At 40.4% G+C, this 19708-nt stretch overlaps 1 protein-coding gene across 1 annotated transcript; it reads right to left on the bottom strand.

The window, feature by feature from the left end:
- Window positions 1-17889: 17889 nt before the first annotated feature.
- On the bottom strand, window positions 17890-19485 carry LOC142098496 (E3 ubiquitin/ISG15 ligase TRIM25-like). The gene has a single exon (XM_075181338.1). It carries the CDS (start codon window positions 19483-19485, stop codon window positions 17890-17892), a length of 1596 nt encoding a protein of 531 aa, XP_075037439.1.
- Window positions 19486-19708: the final 223 nt, after the last annotated feature.

Raw genomic sequence — 19708 nt, forward strand, 5'->3', positions numbered from 1 at the left:
AACAAGAAGACGAATCTGGGTGTATGGTCATCGGTCTATGTACGAAGACTTTTTAAAAAAATATTATGAACACAACACCTCTGTCACTATCTGCCTGCAGCTTGCTGCTTTGTATTGGCAACTCCTGCCTCCAGGACTATTAGACTTTATTATTTGTGTTTCTTTTTATGTGTTGCTGCAGTACCTCTGATCAACAGAGGTGCTGCTATTGTGCCTGCTTCTAGTCCCTTAGGAGTTAACCCTGCTGCACTAATTATCCCTGGCACCTGGCTGTTCCCTACGTATACCTGTCTCTCTCAGCATTCATTGCTGGTTATTGATGTTACACTCTGTGGTCACATCCTGCTATTCATTGTTGTTACTTCCTCCTGCTGTGCTCCTGGGTTTATTCTGCTTGGTATCTCTATATACATTCTGCTGACTTGTATCATCTGTGAACCTGGTATTTACCTCTGCATTTCCCTGCACTTGCTGCCTGGAATCTTACCATACCTCCTGTTTACCTGCAACTGCCTTATACCTGGTAATTACTGCAAAGCTCATTATTACATTGTCTGTTCATACTCTTCAGCATTAAACATTGAGTGTTTTTCACCTTATTCGTGGCTCCTTAGCTGTATTCCTGCATTGATTCGTGACAGTCTCTTTGGAAACATAAAGGATTAAATTAAAAGCACACTTAGCCAGCGAGTAAATCATGGGCTTATTGTATGTAATGACATATAACATATCTATTAGCAAATGTATGTCACTCTGTTTGAGTAAAGAGATCCAAATCTACAGTTATGTCATTAAAAACACAATGCAACTCATTAGCTACCTCCAGTACATATACAAGGAGAATAACGCCGTACCCACTAACCCTTGAAAAAGTCTGCTAGATGAAACGTGTTGGGTGCAATTTGGGACACACAAGGCTTCTGTAGACTTCTGTGCCCAGACGTAGATACGTCCAAAAATGGAATACAAATCCGTTATAGATGTTTACTGACTTCCTGGTCGATACACAGACACTGAAGCGGTATAAGACTGGTAACATATTTCACATTGTGTTAATATTTTGTTTTTTATATTCCTTTTTGCTTTATAATGAAAATGATCCACAATTTAATTGGAATTTTTGTAGGGTCAGGGACCTTTCTGCCTTTCCTATGTATGTGACCTTACTCTGCAAGTTTTAATATCATTGCATATATTACATTTTAACTTGGTTGGTTTATATTTGTGTATTTTTTGTCTTTGTTGGATTTTAGTGACTTTATTTGGATTTTGTTGATAAATATAAAAAACATCCTTGTGAGATACACAGATTCTGTCATATTTCTAAAAACCATCCACTTAGTGCTGGGGTAATCAACCTGGAGGTTTTTTAGAGGAAATAATTACACACAGTTGTTAAATTAAGGATGGCTATAGTAATTTGAGTTCAGCTAGATATTAAGATAAGGTCTCTGATTATTATGAGTTGTTTTTAGATTTCAGTCATTGTGTCTCCTTCGTTACTAATCTTTGTAATGCATACAGACAGATTATTTGCACACAATTTAGAGGATTTTGGACATTAGGATAAAAATAATCTCTCCAGGACACAGTAGGGCTAGAATTACTATGCTGCGGGTTTGAAAAATTGGGGATGTTGCCTATAGCAACCAATCAGATTCTAGCTGTCATTTTGTAGAAAGCACTAAATAAATGAAAGCTAGAATCTGATTGGTTGCTATAGGCAACATCCCCACTTTTTCAAACCCGCAAGCTTAGTAAATCTAGCCCAGTAGTCTTTAATATCAAGAGGGAACTCCTTCTCTCTCAGTCTCCCTCAGTATGTACATCTATTTTAAAGATCCATATATTGTGGGCAAGACACCAGAACATGGTGGAGGCACCATCAGCATCACATAGATAGTGATCCATAAACATAAGTGTAAGTACTAATCTTTATGTACTACACATCTGGAATTCATTCATCATTGACATTCATCATCATATTGAACTACTACAAAAATTGAAGAATCCTTCAGATTTTGGATCATCACATAATCGTAAGAAGCAAACACGGACCATCAATAACTCTAAAGTAAGGATTTCTTATACTGACTGTTGGTTATTTTTTTCACGACTTTGAAGCATAAATTTTACAAATAAAACAGATTACCCATTACTGGTCATATGATTTAGACAATTTTAGTTTTTTGTTATATGATTCCTTAGGATTGTCTTGCACCTATAATCATTTATTATTGCAACCACTAATTTCTGAACTAGAGATATCTATATACTATCATTTTTATGATCATTGATTATGACTTGACATACAATAAGACAATAAATGCATGATTTACTCGCTGGCTATGTTTAATGATTAAGGAGGAATAAATTGTGCGGCTCTTGCAACAAACATACATAGTGATTGAGCGCTGGATTTGTTATATCTTCATTATTTTCAAAACCCACTTAATATGATCTATTCAACATGGAAGCGATTTACCAATGCAATTGTTTCTTATAGTCTGAGTCCTCCAGTTTACCCTCCAGTGCCTGTGTCACCTTTTGTCCCTCCTTCCCATCTGCCACCTGTTTACTCCCCTTCCCATGTGCCACATGTTGCCCTCTGACATTATGCCACCTGTCTACTCTCCTTCCCATGTGCCACATGTTGTCTTTTCTTACCATCTGCCATCATGTCTACCCTCCTGCCCCAGTGACATCTGCTGCTGATCCTGCCCCTGTGGCATCTGCTGCTTGGGTGACCTGGATGCAGCTAAGATCCAGCAGAAGAGGAAATATTGGGCCAGGGGGCAGGCAAGGGCTTAAGTCCAAATGATTTTGTCTCTTTTCATGCATGTTCTTGTGTGTGTCACTATTTATGCTATTTATTTCTATTTCTATTCCACTTAATACACAATTTTGAAAAAAATGGTTTCCTTGATTGTTTATCCATTTATTGTAAACATTGCATTTTAAGCAAACCCAAAAGGTACTTACATGGAAATTAAGATGAAATCACATATGCCTTGAAGGCTGAATAATTTTGCTAATCTGGTGTACTAGGATCAACATCATCTTCCTACTGGCCAGGAACATCAGCCTCTTTCACCATGGATGTCAATACCGTGAAAAGAAAAACCTCCTTTATGCATTGTAGATTTTGGGTTCCCCTTTGAAATGACATATTATAGACAAAACATACTCCAAGCTAACAAAGCTTGGTTCATACAAATATGTAAACTTTTAATGTTGTGTAATATATATATAATATGTTTAGAAGGCAGTATAAAAAGAATGAAATGTAATTTTTGAGATTCGACAAAAAATTATAATGTATGCAACTATGTTTAAACTGTAATACATAGGGAACACAGTTTTAAAATTTTAAAACATAAAATCGCATTGCCAATGTATGCAACTATGTCTAAACATTTGAAACAAATACTGCAGTACAAATTGTTAAATCATTTGGTGTACTTTTGAAGTCTCACATTGAAAGACATTTCAAAAACGGGTCAATATGACAATTTAAAGCATTCTCTCATGCTAATGCATGGCATGCTTTTGCAAGAAAATACTGTTGTTGCTACTGAAATGCACATATGAAAGCACCACCTATCTCTTTAACGTAAGCAGTCAGCAGTTTTTTATATGTTCCTTCTTATTTTTAAATGAAATGACACACGTCCATTTGCCATTATCTTATAACGTTATTTGCTGAAATGAGTGGTGTTAAGATGTGTAGGTGAATTGCCAATCATCCCATTATATTGTGAGTTAATGCCATGTTTAGTCATCACTATCATCCGTCACTTACACCTGTCCTGGAGCAGGTGCAAACCTTTCATCAGACTTTCGTCAGAAAAAGAGCATACTTCTGCGTACGTCCAAACTTGAATCTCCTGCATCTGTTTGGAAAAGCCTCTACTGTACTTTAGCTATGTTCAACTGCCCTTTCTCTCCCCTGTTCCACACTTCAAGTCCCTCCCCAAGAGGTATAACTGGCCATTTTATGGCAAGGTATTCTTGTCCTAGGTAGAAGCCTGTGATTGACATACAGAATGGGTTTCTCCACCACCATCCACCTTTTGTGAAAGTACTGCACTTAGACCTACTCCAGAAGCATCAGTCTGCAGACAAAATTTTGGATTGAAATCAGATGCTTGAAGCACTGGCTCTGTAAATAGAGCCATTCTTAGCTCCCCCAGGCAGTTTTTTGCTAACTATATTAGGTTGTCTGGACAGGCTTTCTTGAGAAGCTCTGTGAGTGGAGCAGCCCAAATGGCAAAGTTCTCCACAATACAACCATGTAAGAAACTTAACTCTCTGTGTTCCTGTTCTTGATCTCAGACGCCACTCTGTTCTTCCAGGCGGGCGGCGCTGCTGCGGTCATGTGACTCAGGGGTGGGGAATTGGAAATCCCTTCTCCTATATCTAGCGCACTCTGACCACACTGCCTGTGTCAGACAACAAGTTACCACTTAGCATCTGGCTCTTCCTGTGTATCCTGTTCTGCTTCTGGTGCCTGTGCTCCTGTGTATCCAAACAGGCTATGCTTTCTCACTGTCACGCTCCGGCCATGCATACGGGTACCAGTGTCTGTACCTTCTGCTTGCAGGCGTTGATACCGGCATATCCTGGCACTTCAGTTCCATTACGGGCACCATCTAGAGGTTGGACCTGCGCATGTGCAGAACCGCAGTCCTCCTTTGAAACCTCCTCTTTTCCCTCATTGGCCGCAAGATCAGGGAGCGCTATTTAAACCACCTGTGTTCACTTGTCTGGCGCCTGTTCTTCAAGCTCACTTCCTGCAGAAGTAGAATCTGGCTCTTGCTTCCTCCGTGACATGCTTTAATTTCCGTGGCCAGCATTGAACTACCACTGTTCCAGTATCTCTACTACTACCTCCTGAGTTACTTATATTGTGTCAGCCTCGGTTCTCTCTCCGCTGCCTCTCTGAGCTACCGCTGTTCCTGTGACTCCTCAGCTGTTGTCCTGAGTTACCACCGTTGTGCCAGCCTGCTCTCCTCTCCGTGGCCAGCATTGAACTATTGCTGTTCCAGTATCTCTACTACTACCTCCTGAGTTACTTATATTGTGTCAGCCTCGGTTCTATCTTCGCTGTTTGCCTCCTTTTCCACAGTGCCATGTAGATGCTGGACCATGGTTTCTTAGGACTAGATAAAGGGACCCATAGGCGCTTGCCAGGGAACGTTATGCCAAGTCCTCTCCTGATCCTGGATTTGTTTGCACTCCTCCTTCTGTTGCTACATTTAAACCTGATCTATTCTTAGGGAAGGGGCCTAACTTGCCAGTCCCAGTCGCCTGTCCCGAGGTGCCAGTTCCAGTCGTCTGTCCCGAGGTCCCAGTTCCAGTCGCCTGTCCTGAGGTGCCAGTTCCAGTCGCCTGTCCCGAGGTGCCAGTTCCAGTCGCCGATCCCGAGGTGCCAGTTCTAGTTGCCTGTCTCGAGGTGACAGTTCCATTCGCCCTTCCCGAGGCGCCAGTCCCATTCGCCTGTCCCGAGGCGCCAGTTCCATTCGCCTGTCTCGAGGTCCCAGTTCCAGACGCCTGTCCTGAGGTGCCAGTTCCAGTCGCCTGTACCAAGGTGCCAGTTCCAGTCGCCTGTCCTGAGGTGCCAGTTCTAGTCGCCTGTCCCGGGGTGCCAGTTCCAGTCGCCTGTCCCAGGGTGCCAGTTCCAGTCGCCTGTCCCGAGGTGCCAGTTCCAGTCACCTGTACCAAGGTGCCAGTTCCAGTCGCCTGTCCCGAGGTGCCAGTTCCAGTCGCCTGTCCCGAGGTGCCAGTTCTAGTCGCCTGTCCCGGGGTGCCAGTTCCAGTCGCCTGTCCTGAGGTGCCAGTTCCAATCACCTGTCCTGAGGTGCCAGTTCTAGTCGCCTGTCCTGAGGTGCCAATTCCAGTCACCTGTTGTGAGGTACCAATTCCATTTGCCTATCGTGAGGTGCCAGCCTCTGCCTTCTTTTCCACAGTGCCATGTAGATGCTGGACCATGGTTTCTTAGGACTAGATAAAGGGACCCATAGGAGCTTGACAGGGAACCTTATGCCAAGTGCAGAAGGTAGAGGTTTGGATTTATTTTTGGATGTCCTGACGAATAGTGGGCCACCAGTAATAGCTTGAGATCAGGGAGAAGGTTTTTTAATTCCTGCATATCCTGTTAGTCTTGAGCCCAGCTAAGCACTTTTGTATGAAATTTGTGATCCACGAACACACAACCAAATGATGAAGTTGTGGGAAAGATACCGGTCAGTACTAGTATGCTGGCAGGATGCAGGATTTTCTTATGGTCTAGAGCAGTCTGATAATCCAAGGTGTCAAAAGAACGAGAGACTGCTTCTGCTCTCTGATTCATGTAACCCGCTCAATAGGACAGAATAAGATTAAACCATGTGATATATAGAGACCATCTCACCTGTCATGGGCAGTGAGCCATTAATAGGTAGAACAGATTCTTGTGATCTGTAAATGTGGTGATAGGATGTGCAGCCCCTTCAAAGAGACATTGCCCTTCCTCTAGTGCTACCTTTGTTGCTAATAATTCTTTATCTCCCATCAAATAGTTCCTCTCTGCTGTTAAGAACTTTTTGAATAAAAACCCACAGGGGTACAACATCCCTGAGGTAAATATGTCCAGGAGACTCACGCAAGCCGGGTCGGTCTCTCGAACTCCCGGGAGAGCAGGCAAGTCTTCCACATCCTGCAATTCCCTGGTCAATATAACATGTAGAGATGCTCACGGACCCCCGTGTTTTGGTTTTGGTTTTGGTTTTGGATCTGGATTACCATCGTGTTTTGGTTTTGGTTTTGCCAAACCGCCATTGTGTGTTTTGGTTTTGGTTGGTTTTGTTTTGCTATTTTGTTTAAAAATCAATGTTTTGGGGCATAAAATAACCAAATTTAGTGCTCCACCTGTTTCTTGGATAAGTAATGTAATTGTAAAGCTAATAAATTATGAAAAAAACCTAGTTTCATTCCTGGTAGGCCGTCATTAATTCTACACACAAACCAGATTGTCTTCCTCTCCATCTATGCATATTGGCAATGCAGCCATCATCTTTGGGTGTATATTACACCCTACACTTATAGTTAATATCTAAATAAATGTACAAAGGAAGTTTGGTTTCTGTCTCTATAGGCCCCCCTCCACTTGTAGAAAATACTAAAAAATTCAGCCGTTATAGACTGTACAATATAAATTGAAATGGACAAAGGCAGTTTGTTTTCTGTCTCTATAGGCCCCCTCTACTTGTAGAAAATACTAAAAAATTCAGCAGTTATAGACTGTACAATATAAATTGAAATGGACAAAGGCAGTTTGGTTTCTGTCTCTATAGGCCCCCCTCCACTTGTAGAAAATACTAAAAAATTCAGCCGTTATAGACTGTACAATATAAATTGAAATGGACAAAGGCAGTTTGTTTTCTGTCTCTATAGGCCCCCTCTACTTGTAGAAAATACTAAAAAATTCAGCCGTTATAGACTGTACAATATAAATTGAAATGGACAAAGGCAGTTTGTTTTCTGTCTCTATAGGCCCCCTCTACTTGTAGAAAATACTAAAAAATTCAGCAGTTATAGACTGTACAATATAAATTGAAATGGACAAAGGCAGTTTGGGGTCAGTCTGTGTATGACACCCTACCCTTATTGAGAAATTGCCAAAAGAGCAGCCTTTCTAGACGGTACGTGATATAGAAATGCCCCAAGTCCCTTCCCTCTTTGGGGGTAGATGGCACCCTGCACTTAAATAGAAAGTTTTAAAAAGATGTTATCATCATCATCTTCAGCTTCATCCTCACCCTCATCAGTGTGTACGTAATCATCACAGACTATCAATTCATCACCACTTGAATCCGCCATTAGAGAACTGTCAGTGCTTGGATGTCTTTGATGGTGAAGGCCTTCCTCGTGGAAGATGTAGTTCATTTTTATAAACATCATTTTCTCCACATTTTTTGGAAGTAACCTTCTACGGCGATCACTGACTAAGTTCCCTGCTGTGCTGAATACTCGTTCAGAGTACACACTGGAGGGTGGGCAGCTTAGGTATTGCAAAGCAAGTTTGTACATGGGTTTCCAAATGGCCTGCTTTTCTTCCCAGTAAGGAAAGGGACTGTTTGGCATTTCCATATCAATTACCTCTTGAAAATAATCCTCCACCATCCTTTGCATGTTAATACTCGTATTGGATGGAGTTATGGGCAAGGTCACACATTTTTTTTGAAAAATCCTTCAAACCAGCCCAGATGTTAAACTGTTCTGGTCTGCCCCCTGCGTCTTCCCTGCTTCTTTTTGGAAAATTAAATTTTTTATGAGCAGCAGCTGCTTGAGAAACTGAAACTCAGCGGACAACTTGCTGAGCAATAGCTCTTTGCAAAAGTTCACATCTCACTCATTTTGAAGCAAAGACTCAATGTAGGTCTTAAACCTTGGATCAAGCACAGTGGCCAAAATGTACTGATCTGAGTTCAAGATCTTAATAACTCGAGGATCATTGTGAAGTGAATTAAGTACTTGATCTACAAGACCAACATACTTTGCGGAATTGATTGCTTTCATTTCCTCCTTCAGTTTCTCAAGCTGCTTTTCCAATAGTCTAATTAAAGGAATGACTTGGCTCAGGCTAGCAGAGTCTGCACTCACTTCACACGTCACAACTTCAAATGGTTTCAGCACCTTGCACAGCACTGAAAGGATTCCCCACTGGGCAAGAGTGAAATACATCCCCCCTCCTTTCCCAATGTCATGGCTTGTGCAATACGCTTGGATGGCTATGCGCTGTTCCTCCATCCTCTGAAACATGTACAGGGTGGAATTCCACCTAGTTAACACCCCTTGCTTAAGTTGGTGGCAGGGCAAGTTAAACTGTTCTTGCAGCTGCTGCAGTCTCCTACATGCTGTGGCAGAATGCCTGAAATGGCCTGAAATTTTACGGGCCACCGAAAGCATCTCCTGCACCTCACGGTTATTTCTTAGGAAGCTCTGCACCACCAAGTTGATGGTGTGATCAAAACAGGGAATGTGATGGAATTCACCCAGCTGTAATGCTCGCACTATATTGTTGGTGTTATCAGAAATGACATATCCTGGGGAGAGTCCAAGTGGTATAAGCCATGTATCAATCACTTCTCTTAGTTTTCGTAATAAATTGTCAGCTGTATGCCTGTTATTGAAGCCGGTGATACAAAGAGTGGCCTGCCTGTGACAAATGTTACGTAGTGGTGTACATGCTGCTGCTGTTCCTGCTGGTGAAGGCGAATGATCAACCCAGTGGGCTGTCACAGTCATATAGTCTTTGGTTTGCCCACTTCCACTTGTCCTCATATCTGTGGTTAAGTGGACAGTGGGCATAATGGCATTTTTCAGCGCAATCTCTACATTTGTACACACTTTTTGGTATAGTTGTGGAATAGCTTTTCGGGAAAAATGGTGTCGCAATGGAATTCTGTAACGCGGACACAAAACCTCAATTAACTGTGAAAAACCAGCTGTGTTTATTGTGGATATTGGACGCAGATCTGACACTAACATGGCAGCCATGGCATCTGTGATTCGCTTGGCGACTGGGTGACTGCTGTCATATTTGCTTCCCCTAGCAAATGGTTGTTTCACAGTTAATTGTTGAAATGTAGGACTGTTCTTTTTCTTGGCCTTCCTCTGGGCTGACGATTCACCCCCAGCAGCAGCAGTGGGACTAACACTTTCTTCAGAGGAATCAATTATATTGCAGGAGTCATCCAGCCTTACTAAGTGGGATGCAGAGCTAACTCCGAGCGCTACCGAGGATATTGATGAGGATGGTGTTGTGGGTGTATTTTGTAGCCGTCGGGATGTCGGTGACCGAAGGGTCCTAGCTGATGATGGAGTGCTTGTAATTTGTTTTGGAAGAACTTTCAGCTTTTCCCAACACTTTGCCATGAACTCTCGTCAAATGGCGTAACATAGACGAGGTTCCAAGATGGTTAAGGTCCCTCCCTCGACTGACTGTGGCTTGACATACACTACAAATGGCTATACAACTGTTGTCTGGATTTAATTCCACACATAAGAAGTGGATTTTTTTGTTTTATGTCCAGGCATGACAATGGCCTTTTTCTTGTCACGTGCCAGAACTGCTGCCACTGGTGCAGGACTTACACAAACAACCACATCCTCATCCACATCCTCATTAGCGCCCTCGTCGCCTACACAAATCTCTTCTAATTCCAAAGTGGCATCCTCAATTTGTGTATCACCGGGTACACACGGGCTGTTCAGGCACACATCAGCAGAACTGCTGAAAGGGCCCTTCTTTATGGGTACACTAACAGGATGCTCACGATTAGACATACCAATGGTGGATGGACTCTCCACAGGGATTGGTGTCATTTCTGATTCTGAGCATACATTATCCTCTAAAGTCTTACTGTTTTCTTGCAGCTCGGATTTGACGTGTAACAGTAGTTGTGCATCACTTTTAGACTCCAAATTACTTGGTCTTGCTTGCTCACGAGTGACCGTCAGGGCCATCTTAAGAACATTATGGGCCCCCGGACAAAGCAGTGCACCGGGGCCCCTATATATATATATATATATATATATATATATATATATATATATATATATAGATGTATAGAGATACAGATATAGATATAGATATATAGAGATAGATAGATGTACTTGCTCAGTGACTCTTGAAGGTTTTTTTTGCAGGTTTTTTCTTTTGCATGATTATTTATTCGAATTAAGAGCCCTGCCTATGGGGCCCCCTTGCCCGTGGGGCCCCCGGGCACCTGCCCATCGTGCCCAATGGAAAAGATGGCCCTGGTGACCGTATAAGAAGAGGGCTCAGTAACATTTTTTGATCTGCCACTAATAGAGAAAGGCAAAGGCCTCATTCTTTCTTTGCCACTGCGTGTGTAGAATGACATGTTGGCAATTTTTTTTTATCGGCACTTAACTTTTCCTCAGTTACACTTCTTTTTCGCTTCAACACGGTAAATTTCTTTTGGGTGTGTGTTTTTTTCCCTGATTTAAAAAGACTATGTACTTTTACATAGGCTTTGCCAGATGACTGGTACTGGGAGCACTGCCATCAGGACTGGTGCCAGCACTTGCTTGCTGATTCTGCTCATATGTGGACTGCTTTGAATCCATTTTAATGAGCCCAAAGCACTTGTAGTGCAAAAAATTGTATAGATACTGCTGATAAATATGACTTTTGACAGCCAGAAAACTTTGTGTTTCACACTGGGGAATATGGGACACCCCAAAACACTTGTAGTGCAAAAAATTTGTATAAATACTGCTGCTAAATATCACTTTTGACAGCCAGAAAAATTAGTGTTTCACACTGGGGAATATGGGACACCCCAAAGCACTTGTAGTGCAAAATATTGAAAAAAAAGCCTCCTCTATCCTCCTCTTTTGCTGCTCAAACAATTGCTAATAGAATTGGAATTAATAATAGAATTGAATAGATTAGAATTTAAATAATAATACAAAGAATAAGGTGTACAATTATTGCTCTGTCCCTGCTCTAATACAGCCTGTGACCTAACCCTGCTCTCTCCCACTGTCAAATGGCGATGGATTGCTGTGTAGGTGGGTATTTATGCTTTTCAAATATTGCGAGAACCAAGCTCCGAGATCCGACTACGTCATGATGACGTTTTGCCTCGATTTCGATTCCGAACGGGCGGGAGAGTACCGAGCCTGCTCGGCTCAGTACTCGGATAGGGAAAGTTCGGGTGGGTTCGGATCTCGGGGAACCGAGACTGTTGATCTCTAATAACACGATTCGCGGTGAATTGCGTTATTTTGGGCCCGCCCCCACGACAAAACGGCATTTACGTTGTGGGGGCAGGGCCAAAATGACGCGATTGACTGCAACCCACCCCCTCCCGCCCTCTAGTCACACCCCTCTCCCGTACTGTAGTGCCTGAAAGTAGGCAAGTATGGTCAACACATCTGCTGAGGCTTTTCTTGCCTGCCGCCATGTAGACTCACTCAGGTCAGTTATTTGCAGAATTTATTATTTTTTAAAAGGCAGCCCAGTCTCACCACAAGGGGTGGCTCGCTCCTGCTGAGGCCAGTAATCTGCCATCACTCTGACAAATATCTGATTCAGATGTAAATTAGAATGTGGAAAAAGGTCTGACATGACTTACCCTGATTTCTCAAACATCTACAAGCTCAATAAGGGTGTGTAGACTTTTTATATCCACTATATATAGTATTGAGTGGGTTCAAAAGACCTGTTCAATTGATTGCAGGTGTTACTTTTGCTCACAATAAATTGTTATTGCCTCAACCTGCTCACCACACTTTGAGTGGCAAATGCAGTGTCAGTGCTCGAATCCAACTATAATACACAATTAATATTTATTTTAGTTAAAAAAACAAATAAAAAAAAAATACTTTTATTTTAAAAAATAAATCAATATTTATCTAATTCTATTCAAGGTCCATCCTTCCCTAGGCCAAAGTGTTTGGATGGAGTTTACCTAAATCTGGGGCTTTTCTTAGTAACTTTGGGCAGTAGAGACCAAGGTAATGAAAGGACTTGGACCAGTGATCCCAGTGTAATGGACCAATGTCACTAAGATTATGTAAATATTTTAAAATAAGGTGTAGCTGAATTGAACACTACCCAAATTATCATTCACACTGATGAATAGGGAAGTCTTTGCCTGTGAGAGCCAACTATACTTAACGCCTGCAGGGTTATTGACAACGATGATAAATATGTCAAAGAGAATTTTTAAAACTATCGCTGGGTATTTTCTCAGGAAAAGGACTTTTCGCTTGTTGTTAAATCAACCCCAATTACTTCATATGTCAAATCAGTTACTGTGTTCACTTTCCAAGACTGTAGTGATGCAGGATTGGATATGAGATTATTGCTTTCCCTCATATGCTATCATCTTGATCCACAAACCCATGCTTTTCCTGTGTATTCTATAAATCAGGCATAGGGAGTCTGTTGTGCTCTATTTGAAGAACTACAAGTCTCACCATTCCCTGCCAGCCAAGTACCCTTAGGGCTTATTGTAACATGTAGTTCCAGACTAATAGCAGGTGAGCATAAGATTCTGCTTGGTTTCCTTTTTTTGTATTGCTGTTACTGTATTTATGATTTAATGATTTTACAGTACATTAGCCAATAAATGTTATATTTAATATTACAGTGCCCTGGTTAGCGTCTTATATGTTTTTACTGGACAAAATATTTTTTACTCAGTGATCTCCATCTAATATTAGATGGCCACATTGATTAAGATAAATTAATAATCTTTATCCCCCTTCTTATAATAGCTATTTTAAGGTGTATTATACTACGGTCCAAGCACTTTTTTGTTATCCGTATTAATCTGCTTATATGTGCCCCCCCCCACAAGTTTTGAAGGAACAGGACGACCTGCAACCAATTAGATATTTAGAATGTTCACAGCAGCACAGAATATTTCAGGAGATGCCAACTCATGTGGTAGCCTAAGAGAAGACACGTATGGATATAACAGTGATAGTATCATAATGTGATGAGGGGAAGGGAGATAAACTGGAAGTGTAGACTGGGAGTGTCAAACACATCTCTGTATGAAGCAAAGTGCATACTTTCATGTTATCAACTTCCATCTCATGCTCCTCCATGTGCCCCATGGCACATGGAAGACATTTGTGAGGATAAAACAACCTATAGCCAACAGCAGGGGAGGGCTGTCAAAATTTAGCCAAGACTCAGCTCAGTAGCCTACTAGAAACATTTAAAAGTAACAAATGCAGGTGGCCCAGTGACCCAGCCCAAGAAAGCCCACTATGCGACAAACCCAACCCTGGCCAACAGGATCAACAGATTGTGTGTGTGTGTGTGTGTGTGTGTGTGTGTGTCCACAAGAATGTTGTCATCTGGTGATAAAATGAATTGAGCTTTTCTGCAGCCAACTTACTGTAATAATACTTAAAGCTTTGCAAATCACTTAAAAGGTGACTATCTTGGATAGCCTAAGATATCACGTCAGAATAAATCTGGCTACATCTTCTCCTACAGTGGTTTATTCCAAAGAGTCACCCTTATAAAACTGCAACAGATAATGAGTCATAAATCTTATGATGATCAACTTCTTACAGTGACCCAAGCTGCTAGCCCAAGTGTTGCATTTGGGCGTTTAATTTCAGCCTTATTTATGAAATCGATACCCATATGTGCTGCAACACATGATGCTCCTGCATGGGGTCCCAGGCTCTAGAGGAGCCTAACAAGAAGTAGAACCTTTTGATGTACTCACACCCCTCCCTGGCCCTACTCATCCAACAGGCTGAATGGAACGAATATGGTAGAGGACTGTTAAACTTATCAGGGAGCCAAAGAGATCTGGCAGCAGAACATACTGTAGCAAGTAGATAAGTGCTCAGGTTTTATATTAACTCTTTGTCTCCCACCCAAAATAAAATGCTTAGTTTTAGGTGGAGTTATCCTTTAATAAATGGGCCATGACATGAAACAACCATCCATGCATTGTCTGCTTCAACACCATTTACTAGAACTGTGAAAGAGAAAAAGCAGCAGAAAGTTTTGTCATGTACAATGACTTTGGGTGGAGAGCAGTGTGAGTACATCACAGGTTTTACAACCTATCGTTTCTGCACATTGCAGAAATACACTGCTCACACAGGAGCAATGAAAGGTATGGTACATGGTACAAGAGAGCTTCTTTTTCATAAAATGTCTGTAATAGTTTACATCTGGGTCCAAATTAAACATTTTCAGTGGGACACACGGACATTTGGATATGGCTTTGTGGACCTTGAATATAGACAACACTGCTTAGTGTTAATACAGCTATATATGGTTTGTGGACAAGAGAAAAGTGGCAAACCAATGGGGACCCTTTATTACAACTATTAGCCATATATATATATATATATATATATATTAAATAATTACAGATAGCTAAGTATATATTCTATAGAGCTATGTTTAAATGTAAGTATAACTGTGCACTATTCTATGATGGTTCGCTTTTGATAAAGTTTTATTATTCAAATAGATCACTTTATAGGTAATAATAATAACAATAAATGAATGTAAAGACAAAACAAACAATTTATTGTAAGTTAATTTGCTATGCATTTAAATTGAGAATGTTACATTATGGAATTCATAAAAAATTGTAAAAACAAAAATATACAAACAAGAATATTAACAAACTTAAAATGACATATAATAGTCTATGCATTGCGAATAATTCAATAGGGGCAAGGAGAACAACTTAATTAGCTTCCAAACCCGTTATTGGGCTAGAGTCTTATTAGTTAAAGCAAAGAAGAGTAAGCTTACGGTAAGCTTAGTCACTAACAATAATTTATTGCCACCATATGACCCTTCTGAGTCATAAAACAACTTATTTGTCATAGATAATCAAATTTACCTGACACACTAATTACATAACACAAACAATTGAATATTCGTGTACAAATGATAAATGTATCTTCAAACATAATCAATCTGTCATATTGCAGACCTATGATTTTAACGTTAATATTTACACTTGGAAAGCTACTATATAAATACTGAAAGTATGTTTTTTGCAGTATACACATGTACTTATGAATTCTATGCCACAGTACACCAGTTACTGGAGTCATGATAATCTTCACTGAGGTTACACTGGCTGATAAACCAAATGTATTTTTTTTTGCCTTAATGATAACCACATTTTATTTTATTTATTTCTTTTATTTGCCAGCAAATTTATACTTCACAGTATACACAGTAATTCAGGTGTAAATTCCTTGTTCACTTGTGCTTACAATCTCATTTTGATGACTTGGAAACAGGAAGACTTGACTAAAATCACTTGAAACTGACATTAGGATTTGAGCCCTTGATGTCCAGGAAGCTTCTCAATATTACTGTTTTTACCAATAAGATAAGATAATTCTGCTTTGTTTTGTAGCAATAACCAGACCCTTTTTAAAAGATTTACTTTTTCCAGTCTTCATCCTGACTGCACTGGCTCTTTAAAAGTGTACATGTGAAAAATGGTCCACAATATTTTGGCAAACAATCAGATAAATTCAAATAACCATGGGCCTGATTCATTCAGGATCTTAACTTGAGAAACTTCTTATTTCAGTCTCCTGGGCAAAACCATGTTACAATGCAAGGGGTGCAAATTAGGATTCTGTTTTGCACATAAGTTAAATACTGACTGTTTTTTTATGTAGCACACAAATATTAACTTTAAATTTCAGTGTACAAATAAGCTATCAAGTATTTGTGTGCTACATGAAAAAACAGTCAATATTTAACTTATGTGCAAAACAGAATGCTAATTTGCACCCCTTGCATTGTAACATGTTTTTTTCCAGGAGACTGAAATAAGAAGTTTCTTAAGTTTTAGATCCTTAATGAATCAGGCCCCATTTTCTTAAACTGAAAGCCTTAGTCAAGATGCACTCTATATAGTTCTCTATATGTTCCCAATATTATGAAGCATATACTTTCTTTCCCTATCTGTATACTACTGTGGTGCTATGGAAACATAGGTTTGCTCAGTTTTTTCAACCACTCATTTCTTAATTTTGGATATCACACGTCAATCCCTCAAATCATGTCAATTCAGATTTCTGAAAGAAAAGCTTTCCAAGTTAAATATATATAGTAGAAAAAAAATAACTGTCCTTGGAAAATTAGGAAGCCCGTGAGCCCCAAATACAAATATTAAGTAAGTTACATTATAAGAATAATACAGGGGTTTCAAAAAGAAGGACCTGATTTCAAATCACTATATCTCTGCAACCACAAACTGTCCATGAATGAAACTCTTATCACTTGAAAGGGGCATAGAGCTTCAAATGATTACAGCCCGATGCCTCACCCAGCGCACCAACAACCACTAGCTTTAGTCGGTGGCAAAATGGCGAAGCCGCAGCGAAAGGCGCTTTGCGTTCTGCAGTTCAACAAGACTGAATCCCTAATTGCGGTGCAGCGTGCGTTTCAGTGACATTTTGGCATTGATCCTCCAAAGCCAAAGGCATTGGTCATTGGTTCCGACACTTTGAGGTAACAGGCTGTTTATGTAAGGAGATAGCTCAGGTCAACCACACACTTCAGAAGAAAATGTGAGAAGAATTCAAGACAGTTTTCTGCGTAGCCTGTGCAAGTCCACTCGTCGTGCCAGCAGAGAACTTGCGATCCCACATACGACTGTCTGGCATCCACAGGTTGAACGTTTTATAAATGTAACACTGCCTCAACATTGGATAGGTCGCACGGGATCTCAAGACTTGGTGCTACACTCTTGGTCCCCAAGATCCTCAGATATTACACCCTGCAAATTTTTCTTGTGGGGATATGTCAAAAACGTGTTTGTCTTCCTGTGACTGTTACTACTCTCTCCAATATTTGTTCTGATAACTTCCTGTCTTACCAACCACAAACCTCTTTTTTGTCCCTTCCCTCTGACACAAGAAATAATTTACTATGTGGTATTTTACAGCTCATTTCTAGCATAAGATCACATCACCAAGGTACAATTTGCAACCATGCTAACTCACAGATGTTATTTATACAATGCCAAACATGTAGTTACCTTCCTAAATAAAGTATAATATGTAAGTGCTACAAAAAATGTAAGCTACTCTAGGAAAGAGAACTCACAGAACAAGTTACATTGTTCTATATACAAACTACAGTTTACATTTTGACTGTCATCATTCTTTAAGGTTTACATTTACATGATATAATAAAACATATCTTTATACAAACTGAGCAAGGTCCTCTTTATCAAGTAGTGCCTACTCATGAGTTGGTCCTGCCAGGCTAGAGACATTCAGCATGATTGGCAACAAGAAGACACAACTTGCCTAAAAGAACCGTGTTCCATCTGTATTTTTACTTCTTTTCTAGCTCTTTAACCTTACCCAGCTGTTTCCACAAACATAAAAGGCTGGATAAAGAGGCTCTGTAAAGGTGGCTGAAAAGGTGTGCAAGTGTCTGACTGTTCCACACAGCTGGTAAAAGGAAAGTTGACCAGCGTCATAGTTCAGGTATATTCCGAGTGCCTGCAGAGGACTATCTATGCGTATCGGTTTACTCTCAGAGTTATGAAGAACTGATAGGTTGTTATTAAGCATGACCAAGCCCCAAGATTTGTTGTTGCACCCAATAAGGGATTCATTTCCTGTTTTCTTTAAAGTCGGATAGGCCATACCAATAACCCAGTATCCGGACATACTGACTTGTACTTCCAAGTAATGTTCTCCTGACATAAAACCGGCTGTGCTCAAGACTTGAGAGGATGTAAATCTCTCTGGAATGGGAGAATGTTTTACTTCTGTTTTCAAGTAAGAGGCAGTCTTAAGATCTTTTGAAAGAGCTACCTTACTATTAGCAGTGTTAGAGTCCATTACTATATCCGAACTTGCTTCAAGGTAGAACCCTCTCTTTGCCTTCAACTTTGGTATGGAGTGAACCAAACTGCCCAGACTGCTTTGCAATTTAATCAATATGAGTATGTCATCCAATTTATGTTTGGTAGTCTCAGTTATACCATGTTCCACCTTCATACTGTTCTCGAAATCAGGAATATTGCAGAGAATTAATTTGCATTCTTTTATAAACCTTACTGCATCATTAACAACAAAGAGCTTCTCAATCTGAAGAATTTTATGATACAATTCTTCCTTCTGTATCATCATCTCTTGGATCCTTTCAGACAATTGTTGCAGAGCTTCATCTTTTTGTTTACTGATCTCACCTAGAACTTGGGCCTCAAGTTCATCCACCTGTTTTCTGATATCCACAAACAGATTAATAACTCTGACCTTAATTCCAGTTGCCTTTTCTTGTTCTTGTGTAGCTTGTCCTTTTAATTCATGGATTCTCTTGCCAATATCATTCCTTGCCAAATTTATTTTATCCAGAACATTCTTCACCTCCTCCATTTTTTGTTTACATAGGTTATTAAGTGTATCGACCTGGTGCATACTATGCTCCCTCAGGCTGTAGCATGAAGCACACAAAAAAACATCATCTTGGCAGCAGTAGTATTTTCGAAGTTCATTGTGAGTCAGACACTTTCTGCCAGAGTCCACTAGTGCATTGGAATTGGCCTCAATTAGGACATGTTCCTGTGACTTGCTGTGTACTTTGAGATGTTCCTCGCACAAAAAGGCTTCACATAGAAAGCATCTTTTAACAGCATGTGTATTGAAGCCAATACAGTACGTGCACAAAACGACACCATCTTTCTTTGTCTTGTCAGAGAAAAAATGCTCCACAATGTTACACAGCTTCCGACTTCTGATCAGTTCTGGTTTCTTCTTGAAAACAGTTCTGCATTCTGGACAAATGTAAATTTTGGACTCCTTCTGTCGCTCAAACACATTCTCAATACAGTTCATGCAGAAGTGATGCCCACAGCTCAGACATACTGGTTCTGAGTAAATGTCAAGGCAGAGCGAGCAGCATAACTCCTCTCTTACCTTTGCAGATGCCATGCTTAAAATAGTCACAAGGGAACGAAACTATTAAAGTCGATCAGAGCACATAGTGAGATGGGTGTGGTGTGCTTTACACATACTTTAAGGAAGTTATAGAAGTTATATAGTACTTAGTGCAGAAAGAAGTAGCTATAATCTGACAATAAAAAAAGATTACCTCGCTATTTTAAGGAGGTTTCAGTGATAATTTTATTGTGTCATTTGGAAATCAGGAGGTCCC

Source organism: Mixophyes fleayi, chromosome 7 (genome assembly GCF_038048845.1).
Source record: "Mixophyes fleayi isolate aMixFle1 chromosome 7, aMixFle1.hap1, whole genome shotgun sequence".
Classification (NCBI taxonomy): domain Eukaryota; kingdom Metazoa; phylum Chordata; class Amphibia; order Anura; family Limnodynastidae; genus Mixophyes; species Mixophyes fleayi.

Bases quoted from the DNA above. Each gene is read 5' to 3' on its own strand.
- LOC142098496 (XM_075181338.1), bottom strand. From the start codon at position 19,485: ATGGCATCTGCAAAGGTAAGAGAGGAGTTATGCTGCTCGCTCTGCCTT.